The sequence below is a fragment of the Chenopodium album genome, chromosome 5, assembly GCF_948465745.1.
Source record: "Chenopodium album chromosome 5, dcCheAlbu1.1, whole genome shotgun sequence".
Taxonomy (NCBI): Eukaryota; Viridiplantae; Streptophyta; class Magnoliopsida; order Caryophyllales; family Amaranthaceae; genus Chenopodium; species Chenopodium album.
The window spans coordinates 79,139,074-79,156,347 of NC_137838.1; the positions used below are offsets into that span (position 1 = coordinate 79,139,074).

General features: G+C 35.7%; 5 protein-coding genes across 5 annotated transcripts; 3 read left to right on the forward strand and 2 right to left on the reverse strand.

Moving 5' to 3' along the window:
• Positions 1-998: 998 nt before the first annotated feature.
• Positions 999-5,839, reverse strand: LOC145632457 (uncharacterized). The gene is made up of 12 exons (XM_081684835.1): positions 5,603-5,839; positions 5,396-5,525; positions 5,191-5,286; positions 5,031-5,107; positions 4,785-4,864; positions 3,170-3,230; positions 2,483-2,550; positions 2,290-2,371; positions 1,975-2,058; positions 1,815-1,892; positions 1,558-1,677; positions 999-1,374 (listed from the first exon to the last, which is right to left on the reverse strand). Exons 1-12 carry the CDS (start codon positions 5,768-5,770, stop codon positions 1,198-1,200), a joined length of 1,221 nt encoding a protein of 406 aa, XP_081540961.1. The 5' UTR covers positions 5,771-5,839; the 3' UTR covers positions 999-1,197.
• A 1,596-nt stretch (positions 5,840-7,435) lies between these two features.
• Positions 7,436-10,740, forward strand: LOC145631241 (vacuolar protein sorting 38-like). The gene is made up of 6 exons (XM_081683332.1): positions 7,436-7,791; positions 8,082-8,288; positions 8,534-8,699; positions 9,124-9,284; positions 9,636-9,863; positions 10,227-10,740. Exons 1-6 carry the CDS (start codon positions 7,654-7,656, stop codon positions 10,344-10,346), a joined length of 1,020 nt encoding a protein of 339 aa, XP_081539458.1. The 5' UTR covers positions 7,436-7,653; the 3' UTR covers positions 10,347-10,740.
• Positions 10,741-10,857: 117 nt separating this feature from the next.
• Positions 10,858-12,391, forward strand: LOC145631242 (uncharacterized). Its single transcript, XM_081683333.1, has 3 exons — positions 10,858-11,712; positions 11,880-12,026; positions 12,105-12,391. Exons 1-3 carry the CDS (start codon positions 11,599-11,601, stop codon positions 12,201-12,203), a joined length of 360 nt encoding a protein of 119 aa, XP_081539459.1. The 5' UTR covers positions 10,858-11,598; the 3' UTR covers positions 12,204-12,391.
• A 660-nt stretch (positions 12,392-13,051) lies between these two features.
• Positions 13,052-13,982, forward strand: LOC145631243 (small ubiquitin-related modifier-like). The gene is made up of 3 exons (XM_081683334.1): positions 13,052-13,204; positions 13,279-13,434; positions 13,575-13,982. Exons 1-3 carry the CDS (start codon positions 13,124-13,126, stop codon positions 13,638-13,640), a joined length of 303 nt encoding a protein of 100 aa, XP_081539460.1. The 5' UTR covers positions 13,052-13,123; the 3' UTR covers positions 13,641-13,982.
• A 351-nt stretch (positions 13,983-14,333) lies between these two features.
• On the reverse strand, positions 14,334-16,861 carry LOC145631244 (PLASMODESMATA CALLOSE-BINDING PROTEIN 3-like). Its single transcript, XM_081683335.1, has 3 exons — positions 16,345-16,861; positions 16,209-16,242; positions 14,334-14,766 (listed from the first exon to the last, which is right to left on the reverse strand). The coding sequence occupies exons 1-3, from the start codon at positions 16,667-16,669 to the stop codon at positions 14,514-14,516; spliced, it is 612 nt and encodes a 203-aa protein (XP_081539461.1). The 5' UTR covers positions 16,670-16,861; the 3' UTR covers positions 14,334-14,513.
• Between the last annotated feature and the right edge of the window lie 413 nt (positions 16,862-17,274).

Below are 17,274 nucleotides of genomic sequence, written 5' to 3' on the forward strand. Positions count from 1 at the left end.
CAAATTATCTAATAAACAGCCAACTACCAACAATTTACCAAACACTTTTATAAACAGCTAGCTTTAACAGCCAGTTTTAAAAGCCATTATAAACAGCCAAACATATCAGCTGGTCAAACAAGCTAAGTGAACCATCCAACAGTCAATTGTCAAACAAGGCCTTAATATTTATGCACGGATAAAAGGAAAATTTTAGCCCATATAAAACCTTTATTTCCTTTTTTTCATCCGCCTCTTTTTGAACTCTAGCATTAGCACTTGGAAACTCTGCTTTTTGTTAAATTTCACACATTTGACATAGGAGGTCCTCGTCACACACAAAACATAAAATAGCTAGTAGTGATATAAGGCTAATTGGAAGAGTTTTATAAAGAATTTGCACAACCATCAATTGTAACAAATCAACTTGGAGATGAGAATTTAGTATACGCCGTATAGGTTGGTATGTCATTTACATTTCAAATAAGAGATCATGGGTCCAAATTCTTCATGAACATCTTTTTTGTGTGTGAATGAACCACAAGGAAATAGTAGTAATAGAATAAACAATATTTTCTTCTGTTGACCACGATATTGACATACAGTTTCATTTTACAGTATTCCTTTTCCTGTTCATAGCAAAGGAGGCACATAGCTCATTCTACTAGAGGTTTTTTCCTCTCCCAAAAATACATCAAATGTTGGATCTTGAGTTTTTGTGGACATGAATTTCAATGAGTTTATCTTACGACTCATTTTTTAGCAAGTTCAGCTCCCAGTAATGTCAGCTAAATGAAGTTGTGCAAGTTCAAACAGATCACAAAGCATTAACCAGTATATGCACCATCAACCAATAAATTCACGAAATTCTTGAGCTTTGGCTTCTGAATCCATAGCAATATACGAAGTAGCTCAAAGTCTCATATGCATTATTCTAAACCAGCAATGAGGCATAGCTAGTTGGAAAAAGTAGTTTAACAAACAAATTACCCTAGTCTTCAAAAAAAAACACATTACCCTAAAAGATAATTTTGCGAAAGTGAAATTAAAATGAATATATTTCAGGATCAAATTGGGATCAAGTCATAATAAAAGTGTGCAAAATGGAACCCAAATCCAAGCTAACTGCAATTGCATATATTGGGATTTTTCCACTCAAACCAGTATACAAAGCCATATGAAGAGATAAATAAGGTGGCTCAACAGATGTTTAAACCTTCAGAGAACACCAAAGTGAGGATTCTCAATGGCTGATTGCAGTTCTTTACCAGCTGAATTCAGCACAGCAGTATCAACCTTTTCCCTGGGCATAAATAAGAATTCTCCGTCTTCACTCTTCTCAAATCCACACAACTCAAGAAATTCAATGCCTCCTTTCAATCCACCAACTCTATCCTGCAACAAAACATGGCATCAAACAGGTTGATATTAGACAATTGAACTATGTTCTTTGCCATTCACATCCAATAGTAAAAGCTCATCGTAAAGCTATTAACTTCAGCATTCAACAATATGAGAAATTACCAGACATTTAGTAACATGCCATTAGACCATTAGTATAGTGTGTCAAACCCATACCTGAAAAGCCTGGTTAGTAAGTCTGATTTTCCTGAATTTCTCCTCATCTGGATTCTTCACCACATTGCCTGCATAGGTAAAAAGAGTTTGGAATGCTTTCTTTACCCTGGCATCCTCGTCCTGGTTCAGCAATTGTCAACAAACAGCTATAAGTATTAAGGCTATGTTGTGAACCATCCAACCGGTTGATATTCATAAAACATGTACATTTGAGAATTAGAGTGCAAACAAGCAAAAGCATTGAAGACATGATTCACCTTATGATTCTTTTTTAAAGATCGAAGGCACTCTCTCATTTGCTCTGCTTTTGTAATAGGCTTAACTGGCAAAATACTCTGCAATTTATATATAAATACATCACAATTATGGCAATTATAGATTAACTTCACAACTATGCCCATCTTAACAAAAATCCACCTTTTTCTCCTCAACAACGGGTTCAGAAGGTTTTGCAGCAGCAGGATCTTCTGGAGGCAGCCCAAGTTTGCGTCTTCTTTCAGCCTGTGAAACCAAGGGAAAGAAAAATAGCAGGTTACCACTGTTCCTCAATATTCAACTAAATAAATCCACTAATTTTCAGGCCACAAATGGCACTCAGAGAGGTAGATAAAAAGTATAGTAAAAGAAAATTTGTTGCTGAGATATTTAAGCTTGAAATCTTGCAATAAGGACCTTCTGGTCAAACTAAAGTAATCGTAAAGGTATACAACAAGGCAGAAAAGATATTAGAACCTTGTCTTCTTCCAGCTTTTTTCGAATTTTTTCCAAGGCCTTTTTCTCTTCTTCTTTCTCTGCCTTCCTGAAGGCTATCAAACTGCCAAAGCAATACACATTAATACAAGAACCATATCCTTTCTGCAGGGAATAAGATTAAAAAGCATATTCAAGTGCACATTGATTAAAGATATACTGAAAGAAGCCAAACCGTTTTCTCTCATTATCTTCTTCAATACGCTTTGCCTCAAGAAGTTCCTTTCCAATTCGAATCCTCTCCTACAGAAATTTCAAACAATTGTTAGAAGTACAACATTGAATAAATTAACTACTCGCTTTGCTAGAGGTTTTATACTCTGTTTTTAAAGAGATGGTGAAATAACAATCTACATTTAAGGAGCAAAAGAGGTTTTATACTCTGTTTTTCAAGAGATGGTGAAAGATTTTAATTGCATGGATAAATATGAATCTATCAAGCACAAGAGGGACCAAAAAAATGTGTACTCAGCTTGTAGTTCTCTTTTCTGACCATTTTTTAGCAGATTAATTTCTCCACTTGATCTAGTAATAATGTAATATGGCCCAGTGCCAAGATGAAGTGGTAGTCAACTATAATAAGACATTTCAGCATTTCTTACTCCAACTTTAGGTTTTACAAATATTGTATAAAACCTGATAGAGTAGGTAGCGTTTTGAGACCAATTATAAGGTAGCTTCCTATGTCTCAATAGGTGTAAGTGATAGCAAAAAAAAAAAATAACATAGGAAATAAATTGTGTTTAGCCAACTGATAAGTATAGCAGACGTGCAAATGCTTCGTGTACATAAGCTCTGTTTACAAACACATTGAAATGCACATCAGCAATTCAACTTAACACGACAGAACTAATGGTTGTACCTTTTCTTTCTCTCTTTCCGCCCTTTTTTCTTCCTCTTCCTTCTTCTTGCGTGCTCGCTCTCTAAATATTATCAGAGAAGACATCAAAATGAATTATGAGGTATAACAATAACAAATTAGGATACTATATCAGCTTTTAACTAACTATAGTCAACTTTGATCCTATTAAAAATAAAATAAAAATAAAAAAACTGTATTAAGTATAGAAGTACAAAAAATTGAAAAGAAAACTATAGATAGCAAGGTTATGAATATTACCAGACCAAGTACTGCCTAGATATTTCTATTTTAAAAAAGCTGTAAATAAACATAAATCAAAATCATCATCCAGATAGTGAAACGGCTGAACGGCTCTAAGACTATGTTTGGATAGCAATCTAGAAGGAAAAGGGTGGGGAGGGAAGTATAACAAAGGGGAAGGAGGAAGGGGAGGGAGAGAGTGAGCTTCTATTTTCTTTCCAAATCTTTCTAATATTGGAAGGATTTGGTTTATTAAAAGAGAAGGAAAATGGGTCCTTCCATTTCCCTCCCCTTCCCTTCTTCCATATGTTCCAAATAAGGGATGACAATTCCCTCCCTTTCTCTTCTCTTTCTTTCCTTCCATTTCTATCTACCCAAACATGGTGTAAAAAACTAGAGGGGATTTGGGCAAATTGCCTACCCCCATCTCTCAGTCCTGCCTTTGTCGCTCAGTTCCACTGGACATTACCTTTAATGGAGACACTCACAAGTCATATGTCATGAAAAACTAAAAATATCCTGCTCATAACTTAAACTTCTAGCACTATGAAGTCTGTAAAATAGCCAGCTCCAAAGAATTTACCCGCAAAGAAGGCCTTAATATAAATTTATGATTAAATTGCCCACCCCAAGCCCAAGAAATGCAGAATTCCCTTGCACAACTCTTTGTTTTCCAAATTCTTCATCTTATAAACACAATGTTTTATATACACAATTAAGACTCATATCCAAAGGAAAAAGCTGCAGTCTTTAGAGCCAGGTGAAGTAGACACAAACTTTCTACAAGCTTTTTGGCTCACTAATTTGGTTTCAAGGTCCAAATTCTCTTCATCTTATAAACACAGTTTTATAAGCACAATTAGGACTCTTATCCAAAGGAAAAAGCTGCAGTCTTTAAAAGTTTAGAGCCAGGTGAACTAAACACAAACTTTCTACAAGCTTTTTGGCTCACTAATTTGGTTTCAATGTCCTTTCAATTAGAACGTACGGAGTATAATAAAGTGGCAAGCAGACTCAGCATATAATTAAATAAACTATTCTTGTTGCAGGGATGGGAAAAAGAAAGAGGTTAAAAAAGATAGTAAATTTGAATGATCCAAAAATAAATTATGACCTCGAAGTGGTGAGACTTATCCAGGCTATTTGGACCCCAAAGGAAGTGTTTAGAGCCTGATACAACTGTATAGCTTATTCACCTAATACTATACGTGACTTTGTTTTGGTTTTTCTTAAGTATTCAGGAAAAGAATAGCATTATACCTAAATACATTTTATACACACATAACTTTTTATTTCTTTTAGTGGCTGAGGCAGAACAAGAAGATGCATAATGTTTCAGAAAAATAGCATAAAGGAAAAGGATATCCGTATATACCTTAGCTCCAGCAGCTTCATTTTCTTCTCTTCTTCGGTAAGGGAAGGTTTAGGAGGATCATTTTTACTGCTAGCTGGAACCTGGAAACAAATGAAGAACCAACTTTTAGTCATGGACAAACAAAAAAGGCATTCCAATTCCATGCTCGAGCAATAAAATCCGAGGAGGAACAAGGCCCAAGGCCCAGAAAGACAATGAAGTTTGAATAATAGGAAATGTAAATAGTATTGATAAGAGCATGAGAACCATGGGCATCTGATCAATGTCAGCATCGTTCTCGTGTTCAACTATCCAGTTGACAGCACCCTCAAGACTGGAATTACCTGAACATAACAGCCACATTATATGATAGTAGTTGGTGAATAAAGTGGCAAACTTGAATAAGAAAAGATAACAATGTAATTACCGGAGCAATGAAGTGCACGGGTAGCCCGTGCAGTTGAGAATCCCATTCCTTCGAGTTCAAGAAGCAGGGCTTTATCAACCTCAGGGACAACCATTTCTACAAATACAAAAAACCAACGAAACAGAATTGAATAGGGAAGAAATAGTTATATAATAGGGGTTTTGGAAAAGAATTGAATTGTTGAAAAGTATATAAATTTAGGTACCTTGAGAATCAACGTCCATAGGAGTAGGAGTAGTAGAAGACGGTGATTCAAGATTAATAGGTTTAACGGATTCAGAAGTCTTATCTGAAAATTCAGTGTGGCCAGTTCTTTTGGTATGCAAATCACTCTCCTGATAAATCAAATTCAACAAATCAAAAAACCCTAATTGAAAAATTGAATAATGGAAAAAAAGAGAGAGGTAATTACAGTTTTGGAGCGGCAGGGTTTGCCGCAGGAAGAGCAGACGAGATTGAGAACAGGCTCAGTAGATTCAGAGAAATTGGAGTGAGAAGTGAGCTCCGCATGTTGTTGAGCTTCTTCCACGGATTTCAGAAGAGCTCCACAATCTCCGCACTGCAACGATACGCCTGACATCCTCGATTCTCGATTCTCGATTCTCGATTCTCAATTCTCAATTCTCAATTCTCAGTCCTCAATCTCATCGATCGGATTCAATCAACTTTCGCTGTCTTCGATTTCTTTCTTTTATACTACTCCTACTCCTCTGCCTCTACTCCTACCCTTTTTATTTTTTTATTTTAAACAAAAAGATAATTATATTGTCCAATTAGTTATTAGTATTACACTTCAAATCAAATTCTAAATTTCAAAAGATATCTCTTATTACTATTGCCATTTAAGGTGTTCAAACAAAATCGACAAACTTTTAAATAACTTAGATGTACAATAAAATAGTGTACATCCGTTATAATGTTACCCTAACATGAATAAAAGTTACTAAGTATTTATGATTTATTGATAAAAGTTATCAAAATAGTGTAAAAGTGACCTGATTTACTGTACATCGGATATTCGGATGTATACAAAAGTTACTATTGAAAATCTAGTATCATTACAGTGGAATCATGTTATAATTAAACATTGTATAAAGGCAAAGAAATTAATTAAATAAGCATTTAATAATTCTACATTCCTACTTAATTTGTTAAGGTTAGAACCGTTGATATCAATTCCTTAATTGTGGTGCGCGAGTCAACCCTCAAACAAGTTATTATAAGAGGATATACTAAGGGGATGTTTGGTTGAACTTCTTGGGATGGGTTGGAATGAATTTAGAATCCATTCATGGTTTTATTTGTTTGGTTAGGCTATTCAAGTATAAAATCTCATACTTGGGATTTCTAACTCCATCCCATTTCACTGGAATCTTATATCCATCTCCTTCCTAAGGATTCATAATCCATACTATTAATTAAGTATGAGAAAACCATTTCATGATTAAACCAAACAACTTTGGATTGCCCTGAGACAAAGATTTCATATCACCCAAGTATGACAATCCATTCCAGCTTAGTGAACCAAACAACCCCTAAAATAGAACACGGTCTGAAGATGATCACAAGATATTAAGAGGACATCGAATACATCCTCATCTTAACCATGCATAATGCTACTACTACTTTTCCTTTTAGGACAACTTGAAAAATGATTGAAACGGAAAGTTATAACACACAAAATCGGACCAAATCTAGAGGTTTGAGACTCATGCCAAAAACTCTCAAAATTATAGGGATGCATCCTGAGGGTCATATAATGTTGTTTGAAATCATATATGATCACTAGCCGGTCATTTTAAGTCTCGCGAGAGATTGAAATTAATAAAGTTGATGTAAGTTGTAAAGACTAAATTAGCAATTAAAAACTAAAGTGGACAAACATATATTTAATGGAGATATCTACCAAAAGTCCTTTGAGAACAAGGATTGTGTCACGAAATAATTTTCCGTAGTTTCATTAGAGTGTAGAGTAGAGTATATATACAACCTAGCAAATAGATTAGGGCTCATGAGATAGGCCCGATAACTATACACTATACACAATAATAGGCCCTAACAGATTGTGATGTTATTTATGGATGTCATTGAAAATATGTGACCAATATTGTGTTGCAGGGGTGACCTATTTTACAGATCCACCCGGGCCGGGTTAATTTGGTGAGAATAGATGATCACATAATACACATGGGAAATTTGATTGTTTGTATCCAGGGGTGGGTAACGCTGGCATAATTATACGGACTAGTGCAGTACGTCGTGTGTAGACTCGGTTTCCTCTTGGCCTTTCTCTTCTTTCTCCCCCCTCTTTTATGCGCCCAAGATCTTCCATCACCTTCTTCAATGCTGAAATGAAATTGAAATTGATGACGATTTTGTTCCATCTTCTTCAACTTCCCCCGATTTTAAATTCCCAAATTCTCTCAATTCACACTTTCCCTTTTCGTTTTGATTTTGAAATTGATGGATCCCCAACTCAAAGTGATTCAATGGCAAGATTTTGAACAAGAACTTGCGAGGTTATCCAGTCTTTCGTCTGCTCTCCAACAAGCTCAGAGCAAGAAACTCGCTCTTCAGCGTCACCTTCAAGCCCTAATTCAGGTATCTTCTGATCCCCAATCCTTAATCAAACTGTAGTTTTTCAATTTAATTCAACTTCACTTTGATTGACTGATTCCTCTAGTTAAATTGAATAATATGATTCTTTGATAATGATAGTAGTTTGCCTATTATTATGTTTGAAAAGGGGAGATGGATTATCAAGTTATATGTGAAAAAGTGGCATTAGCAATGTAGCAGACTAGCAGATACATGGGAAATGATATTTGTTTTATTTACGGGGCTTTAATCCGACTGCCCGCGGTTTAGCGGGCTTGGACATCGTTTTCCAGGTACAATCGGAATCCTTGAGTCGGAGGAATCAACTCGATGAAATTTCTGAAAGATTGGAAGATAGAAAGCTGGTTATGGGAAACATGTTGATGCAAGCTAAGGTGGTAGAAGAACATGCTAAGACTAAAGAGGACCACCTTGCTACTGAAATTAAGTCTCTACTTGTTTCCGGGACTTCTCTTTCAGTTGCGCGCAAAAGACTGCAGGTGCTATTTCCATTGCTTACATCTTCTGCTATTCTATAATCTCTAATTAACTTCATTCTTATCCAAATCTTACCCATCATTTGATTGCCAAAATGTAATTTGCTTACAAATGGTTTGTAGGAAGGGCTTCAATTTTGTTATGCTTCGCCTTTGTGTTTCATGTAGTCTTGTTAACTACTCTCGTTCAGTTTTTACTTGTTTCTGAATGTGGCAGTGCAGCTATTTACTCTGCTATACTACTGCAGGAATCTGGTAGATTACTTGGGGGAGAACAGGGTCTTGCTCAACTAAATGGTTTGCGAAAGATGCTTAGAGTGAGACAACAACACATGGTTTCCCAAGTTGCGTATCTTTATCCAGTCAAGACCATGGTTGGTGCAACTCAGGAGCTTGAACTTGATTCGTTTCCAGGTGAGATATTATATTGTTCCTTATTAGATTTTCTGACAAGTTGAATGATGAAGCAAAATCATATGTTTACTGTAAAACTTCCATTTCTATTGGAAGTGTGTGTATGCACGTTTAGGGAAAGGAAGATGCTTAGCCAATTCAAAGAAGATGTTTGATGTCTGTTATTTTTCTTTTAAATCTGGAATTAGGTTTGGTGCCATAAAGAAGGGGCTGATTAAAATCTGGTTTTATGAAACTAGCTTTTGCATTTTTCGATATCCTTAATCAGACTACCCTTGTCTCTCATTCTTTATAGTGGTTGGATACCATTATGCATGTTGTTAAGATAAATATGCATTATGAAACTTCTCTATTACTCCGTACTTATTTTCATCACAGCATACAAATAATCTTTTTCTCCTGCTTAATTTTTATCGATATGCAGGGACTCCTGGCGGAACTCTAGATGAGAACAAATCAAAGAACCAAGGAATCTTGACTATTTCAGGTGTACAGCTGAATATGCTTCCTTTTACTCAGTTGACTTTTTTCACTGATAAGAAGCAGGTTCAGAGGTCGACAACTGCTCTTGGATATGTTGCCCATGTGTGTACTTTCTCTTCCCTTGAGTTATGTATGTTTATTATTATAAGTATTCATAGCATGTTCATATTTTAGGGAAACTAGTAATTTTGATAAGTTTCGCCTTCAGGCTAATTGCTTTTGCTCATACATAGATTCGTCTATGATATTTCAGATGCTTTCATTTATAAGTCTATAACGTGCACTCTATTTAGCCAGTCATAGTTATTTAGTAGCTCAGATGACTTGCAAGAAAATCCACATGAGCAACATTTACCCCCTTCTACAGTCCTCCTAATCACTTAGAAAAAGAAAGAAGAAGAAAGCAGCAACAATGACTGGATGATATTAATACGTTGAGTTGGTCCTTTGCAGGTTATCTCACTCATAGCTACATATTTACATGTCCCTTTGCGTTATCCTTTGCGCATGGGTGGTTCTCATTCGTATATTAAAGACTATGCACCCTCGATTGATCCCACATCTTCAGGACCCTCCTCATCTGCCTTGGCCTCTGCAAATACGAAGTGTTTGGAATTTCCCCTTTTTTTAGATGGGCAAGATGCCACCAGAGCAGCGTATGCTATATTTTTATTGAACAAGGTTAGCTAATTATGGACCTTTTTAATAAATGTCATATCTACTGCCTGAAAAATTCTACTTGTGAACCTTTTTAATAGATGTTTGCTGCCACTTTCCGGACTATGGTCGCAGTAGATTTTTGAGTTGAAGTTATATAGTTGTATGTTTCTGCTAGTTTTCTTGTTTTAATTTGCTTATTGTATACTCCGTAGCAAGATATAATTGTACTCTTTGCTGGTCATTTGCTGTTCCTTTATATTCATTTTTGATCTGTAGTGCTTGATGAGATATGTGACGGACTTGGATGAAAATCCACTAGTCACCAGCTAAAGATTCTTACTCAATTAACTAAGTTTTTTCTTCCAATTGTTTTGCATATTGCAGGACATAGAGCAGTTGTTGAATTATGTTGGGATTAAAAGCTTAGGGCCTCGACATGTATTGGCTAATCTGAAGGAGCTGTTTAAAACCATACTCTCGCCGAACTTTATAGAAAGTGAATGATATCAGACTTTGTAAGTTAGGTATAGTTTTGTAAATGGTTTTTCTTCTTCTTCTTCTTTTTTTTTTCTACTCATTATGGGTGCATTTTCTCTTTTTTTCCCCTTGAGCACCTGATTAAAACTCAATCATCTACCATGGAGATGATGTGTATTCTTTGTGAAGCCGGCATAGGATTGGCTGTGTCACATAACTGAAATTGCATTCTTTACCCTCCTTATCCTGTAGTTTAGTTTACGAGGTCTGATGCTGTATTCTGTATACGACGGAAAATCCCAAGGATAAGCATAGTGTAGTATATGATGACAACTAACCGAGTAATGTTGATGTAGCAGACTGAATTTTAAGAATTGCAAAATTCTATGGTTACTTGTATACTTACGATTTATTTTTTTTACATTATGTGCTGCGAAGAATTTATTATTGTAGTCTTTGAATGTTCACTGATGTACAATGCAATGCAAGAGGTAGAGACTGATGTATTAAATAATGAGAAACAGACAAGGGTATTATCCTTTAAGAGGGAGTGCTGTCCACGAAGCTGAGCATCACTCCTCTTAAAGGCTATTGGAAGTATAATATGCATATTACAGGATCCGTAACGGCAGCGAACATGGTGAGGACTGAGGAGCTGTGGTGTTTGATGTTGTTTTTAATTATTGGAAGTGAGAAGTTGCAGTCAGATGGTTGTATCAAGTTTCCGGTCTCTAATAATAATCTAATCTAATTGGTGGATTAAAGTGGTACTTGTTTGTTGAACTTACTAACTAATTAGAGTAGTGATTATTTGATGCAAATGACATGATCATCAATCTTAAGTACTCCGTAGTATGTAAAGTTGGAGTGGTAAATGTAATGTGTGTACTAGTCTACTGTCGTTTGACTGTGTGAGTGAGTGACAGCCTTGCATTGATAGGAGTAGTGGTATATCAATTTCCCAAAATGAATAGACTGGTGCATGAAACAAGTGAGTTGGAAGTCAGCAAGGTAATTAATTAAATGGGAGAAGTAACTGTTGGTTGGGTGTAAAGATTAAATACTGTTACTGTTACGGATACAATACTAAAAACTGTAACAATGAATGTCTAACTGTTAGGCATTAGAGTAGAAAATAGAAACTTGGTTGAGTTGTATTCTCCCACTTTTACCTTTAAAAAGAGAGTTGACCCATTTATTGTCTTCTATCTTTCCTCTTTGTTTTCAAATTTAGGGAAAGAAAAGAAAGGTTAGAAAGAATAGTTGTAGCTGACTAGCAATGGCGGAAAAGAGGAAGATAAGCAATGAGAGTATTATAACTTACAAACACCACAAGACAAGTGCACTATGTCCGTCTTCCGACCATTATGTTCGTCTCAAGTTTGTGAATCAGGTCTCTTTTTTTTCTTTTTTTTCTCTCAGTGTTTACTTATTGGGGCCGTGCACATGCTTCATCTTGTACTTGATCTCACAGTATTCATTTATTTCAAGTAGTATGTGTTCATTTATTTCAAGTAGTATGTGTATTTATTAAGATAAGATAAAATGGGGTATTTGTAGGACAATGAAGAAACCTTTTTTAAGGTGTTGCGTAATGCCAATCTTGGCAAAGCCTTTAAAGCATACTCTCATCACCACAATTTGACTCACCAACTTCACTTCACCTTTGACGGCATGCGTGTCAATCCTAACCTCACCCCCGACGATGTACGTTTCTTTCTTTCTTTCTTTAATCCAATTTAAACTATTCCTACTTAATTTGATTTTTTGAAAAAATGCATGCAGCTAAACGTGAGGGATGGAGATGTATTTGACGTTTTCAGCTATGTACACGGTGGTGCTGCTGCTGCTGCTGCTTTCATCAGCTTTAATAATTTGGGATGAAGCTCCTTCTTAACCCAATTGTTTAAATTGGATTATTAATAATTTGGACCATTCACTAATTGCTGTTTAGATGTAGTAGGCCACTGTAGTTATGCTTTTCAAGTTTTTAATACTACTCTTCTAGGCTCCTAGCCCTTGGATGTATAGTGTTTGTATTTGTGTTAAAACAGAAATATGTATGTACTACTCCGTAGTTAATTAAAAGTTTTCCTTTGATCATTAACAAGTGCATACAATGATATGATTAGGTGGGTTAATTGTTGATGCAATACTTACTAATCAGCTAATTACAATGTTGATTAATGCTTTTAAGGAAGTAGATTGATGCGGTAATTAATATTGGTTAAAAAAAAAAAAAAAAAAAAAAAGTTGAATGGGTTTGGAAAACGTACAAGTAAAAATGAAATTAGGAATTAAGGTTGTAGAGGATAAATCATAAATGTGGAATGAGATATTAGGTGGTGATGAGATCACTCATCAGTGATGAGGTAGGTGGGGATGGCTGTAAATATGATGAGAATGAGTTGATAATAATGATACCACTGGAGTACTGGGTACTAACATCTCAAAACTACAGTAGTATGAAATGAGCAGGGGAGTGTGAGAGTTAGCGTGTATGAAAAGATAATATCACTCTATGCCATAATCTACATTCATATCAAATCCATCCATCACTTATATTCGGGTTCAATAATAACATCATGTATTTATTCTTACTTATTTTGTGTGTGGAGTGGAACGTGTACTTGTATTCCCTTCCAGCCTTGGTAACATCTTTGTCAAATAAAATATATCACTCTATGCCTTTGCTTGTTCTATTACTTGTTCTTTCCTCTATCTCTCTCTCTCTCTCTCTCTCTCTCTCTCTCTCTCAGTGTCAACAAATAAGCAACAAAGCCTGATCTGAATTGAGGGAACAAATGGAGCAACAGCAACAACATGACCAAGTGCAACAACAAGAGGTCGACCCCAACTTTATGTATCTCAAGTTTGTCAATCAGGTACTTTTGATTTACTACAACTATATGGTTTGCTTCCAGTTCATACACTGTATGATTAATTTATGTAAATTCAGAATGAAAAGGCAACATTTATAAAGGTTTTTCGGAAATCGAAGATAGCAAAGGCATTTAACAAATACTACCAAGTTAACAACATACAACATGGCACCGCTCGCTTCCTTTTCAATGGCAATCGCATTCTTCCTACTTGCTCTGCCACTCCCTCTGATGTACTCTTCCTTCCCCCTCTTTCTTTCTTTCTTATATACTACTCGTACGTATGACTATGTCTCTACATAATACATATTCTCTTATTATTCTTCTACTTGCATTGCTATGATCATAACTAAAGCCTTCTACATACATACAGTTGGATATTCAAGATGGAGATCAAATTGACGTTGTTCGCGAGGTTGCTGGAGGTGCTCCATCCTAAACCATAGATCAACTTCTACTGCTGCTTTTATTTATCTTGTTCATTAGTCACAGTACGGAGTGTAAGGTTATCCTACTCCGTATTAGTTACTTAGTTAGTAGCTATTCTTAGGATTTTAAGGCTGTTGGCTATTCATTAATTAGGAACCTGGAGGCTAGAGCTACGTATTAATGAATGTTTTATGCTTAAACACCAAGCCCATCACTACCCTTTACTAAACTACTCTAATTCACAATCATCAATTGTTTGTGCTTCCTTTTATTTCCTTTTTTTTTATTTACAATCCTGCTTCATAATCTTTACCCTATCATGTGTTATTATGCTTATTGTCGCGGAACATCTACTATTGAATGAATTGATTGTCGCTTTACTTTGTTATCACCTAACTCAGACTTCTACAAATAAGAATGCGACTTTAATGTGTTTTGCAATAGCTACTACTGACTCAAACTCACCAAAGGATTTATTACTTGAATGTTTCAATAAATTAAACTAAAACACGGGAGGAGTTGGCACTATTTAAGATAAACTAGTGATTAAAATTTTAATTAAAGATGAATGGAACAGCCTAATCAATTAGCATATATAGCAGTAAAATCTTCTCAAAACTAGCCAACAATTTTAGTAAATGAATACGAACTGAATTGTCAATCACTCGCTAATGTAGTAGCTTTAGCTCCTACAACTCCCAAATTAAGGAAATGAAGTGCGTTTAGATGATAAAAAGTACTACAATCAATTTCATTCATTAATTTCTAATGCAAGTTATGCAACACCTCCAAGCTTCGTACAAAATTGTGGTGAGCCTTCTAAGGATTAACAAAAAAAAAAATGTGATCACACCTCTTTTACTCTCCTTCCCTTCTATCCTCTTCAATAGATGGCAAGTGAAAGCAGTAGTACGACGAGTAGTGTCTCCAAAAGAGGCAATGGAGACTTAATGGGGGCTTTTGATTCATTGGTAGTAGAAATAGGAGGTCCCATATAGTTGGGATTAAGACCTGTTCCAGCACCACCACCAAAGGTCGTAGGAGACATCGTGGTGGGGGAGAAGGGTGTTGCTGTTCCATAGGGGTTTGTTGTTGGTGTGGCTCCTGTCGTGTTAGCTGTTATGCTTCCTGCAGTGCTGCAAAATTGGTACTACATAATTAATATAGGTCTGTGATGTAATGTTAAAGTAGCTGCAATGGCATGCATACAAGCATGAAAAAGTAGTAGGAGATAGAATACTCATTGATTCAACCAAGATACTATCTACTGATTAAAAAAAAAATAATAACTTGCAGAAGTATCGCTTGCTCCTAAGTTCCTTCAGTTGAAGTCGAGATTGTACAAGAATACATGTAATACCATTCAATAGAGATTGATGAAGCTCAAGCATGATTCAATAAACCAGAAGAAAAAAAAAAAAAAAAAAAAACACTTAAGTCTTGATCAAATCAGTCACACTAATTAGGTTCCCTCCTTCCAAGTTAGCACATATTTTCTGTTAGAAATGATGAGGTTTCAAGGTGATGCAGTAGTTTATTAGAACTAGAAATATAATCCCTTATAGTAGAAGAGGGAAAATGCACATAGAAAGCAGTGTGGAAGTAATTAAGTTATTAGTACTACCAGTTCTGTGCTCCATAAAATAGGGGTGGAAATTGTAAATGTTGAACCTTGTTAATTGTCGACCATTATTCCAAGGACATGCACAAAAGATGCCTAAAAATTGAGAAAATCAAAAAATAAAATGAAAAGCGCATTTGCAATTTGTAAATGGGCAAGTGGGATGAATAAAATAATACTCCGTAGGGTCAAGCAAGCTCAACTTTTGATGGTAATAAAACACAAAAACTGGAAAATGGTTGGGATGGATGAGATGGGGATGTAGTTGTACAGAAATGGAGTGTAGTATTCCGAAAAAGTAAAAAAAAAAAAAAGGTAAAAGAAAGGAATCTGGAATTTTGGATGAACAACACGGCACGGTAACATTTACAGGGTGCACCTTTACAAGTATCTAGACCTTGTATTGTGTCCCTTTTATAAAGCCACTTGTGGGAAATTAAGGAGTGACAAGGTCACGGGTAGAATTGCATATATCAATTTACCATTAGCAAGGGGGCCATGCAATTTTAATAACTAGTAACATCTGACCCCACTAAATATATATAATTGAATCCATCAATGCAATGACTCACTTATGTTTGTTTGAGCTTTAATTTGAATATTTGGCATCTTCCTACATAGACAGAGTACATACTACCAATTGAATTCAATTTATCATGCATACTAGAGTGAAACCAATTGCATTCAATACTCCTATTATAGAGCATATAGTGGAGTGAGTACTGAGTAGTGTAGTTATTACAAATACAGTATGTTATTTTAATAATTGGGAAATAAGTTACTCCATCTTTCTTAATAATTATACATGATCAAAAGCATTTTATGCATAATATTGGCCTGGCAAGCATCATTTATACAATCCTATTTGGAGGGAATAGTGTGAAAAGAAAGCCAAGAATAAAGAAGCAACAAATTTAGTAATAAAAAAAAAAAAAAAGGAATAGTAGAGGTACCTACCTTGGAGAAGAAGGGTAAACACAAGATCCATAACCTAATTCCCAAGTAGTCAATGAATGAAAAAGATAAAGTAAATAATAATAATAAAAATGATAATAATAATGGAAGAAGAGAAAAGAAAAGAGTAAAAACGAACTAGGATCGGTCTTGGCAAGGGTGGCAGTGGCGGAGAATTGACAAGAAGTGGCGGCCATGTGATTACGCTGGTAGAAGCTGTTGAAGGCGTAGGAGGCGTGAGCCTGAAGAGTGTTGGGGAGGAAACAGAGGCCAGACTGTTGAATTGGTCCACAATCAGCACCGGCAGCACATGCGTAATCAAGTGCTGACTGCAATGCATCGTCGTCGGCGCCGCTGCGAGCAACACACCACACACCCTCGGCCACCTGTATCATCATCACTAACACCACCATTACTACCACTAGTCGTCGTTGTCGTTGTTTTACTTGTCTGTCCATCTCCATATCATTAATCAATTCAGGCTACTCTCTGTTAATGCTTCTTAATTATTAGTTAATCATATGATATGACTACTCCACCTTTACTTCCTCTCTCTGTTTGTAACTCAGCTCATCGATACAAACACACAGATGGATAGAGAGAGAAAACAGAGAGAGAGAGAAACAAGTGTTCCAGAGCAAGACTGAGAAATGAAAAAGGCAAGTAAAGTAAAGGAAGGAGTAAATCAACAAGCTAACAATGCTGGGCTCCACTTCTACTTCCGTCTTAGCTAGGCTTGGCTTGGCTTGCCTAAAGAATGTAAAGAAAGCCGAGATGAATAGTGGACTGTCTCACTCTGACTGTGTCCTATTTATGGTCTATGTTCAAATATAAACAGGAGGAGAGGACAGAGGAGCTGACACAACCCATCACATATCAAATCACTTTCATAAATTTAGACGAGTACTCCCTCCGTTCCCGATTGATAGTCACTTACAAGTATGCCATTTTGGGCACTCAAAATATTAGTCACATTTGTTTTTTTCAAGTATTATTAATATTATTTTTTTACCAAAATTCTCTAACATTTGTAAAAATATTTGTGCAAATTTAACTTTACAATGTAAAT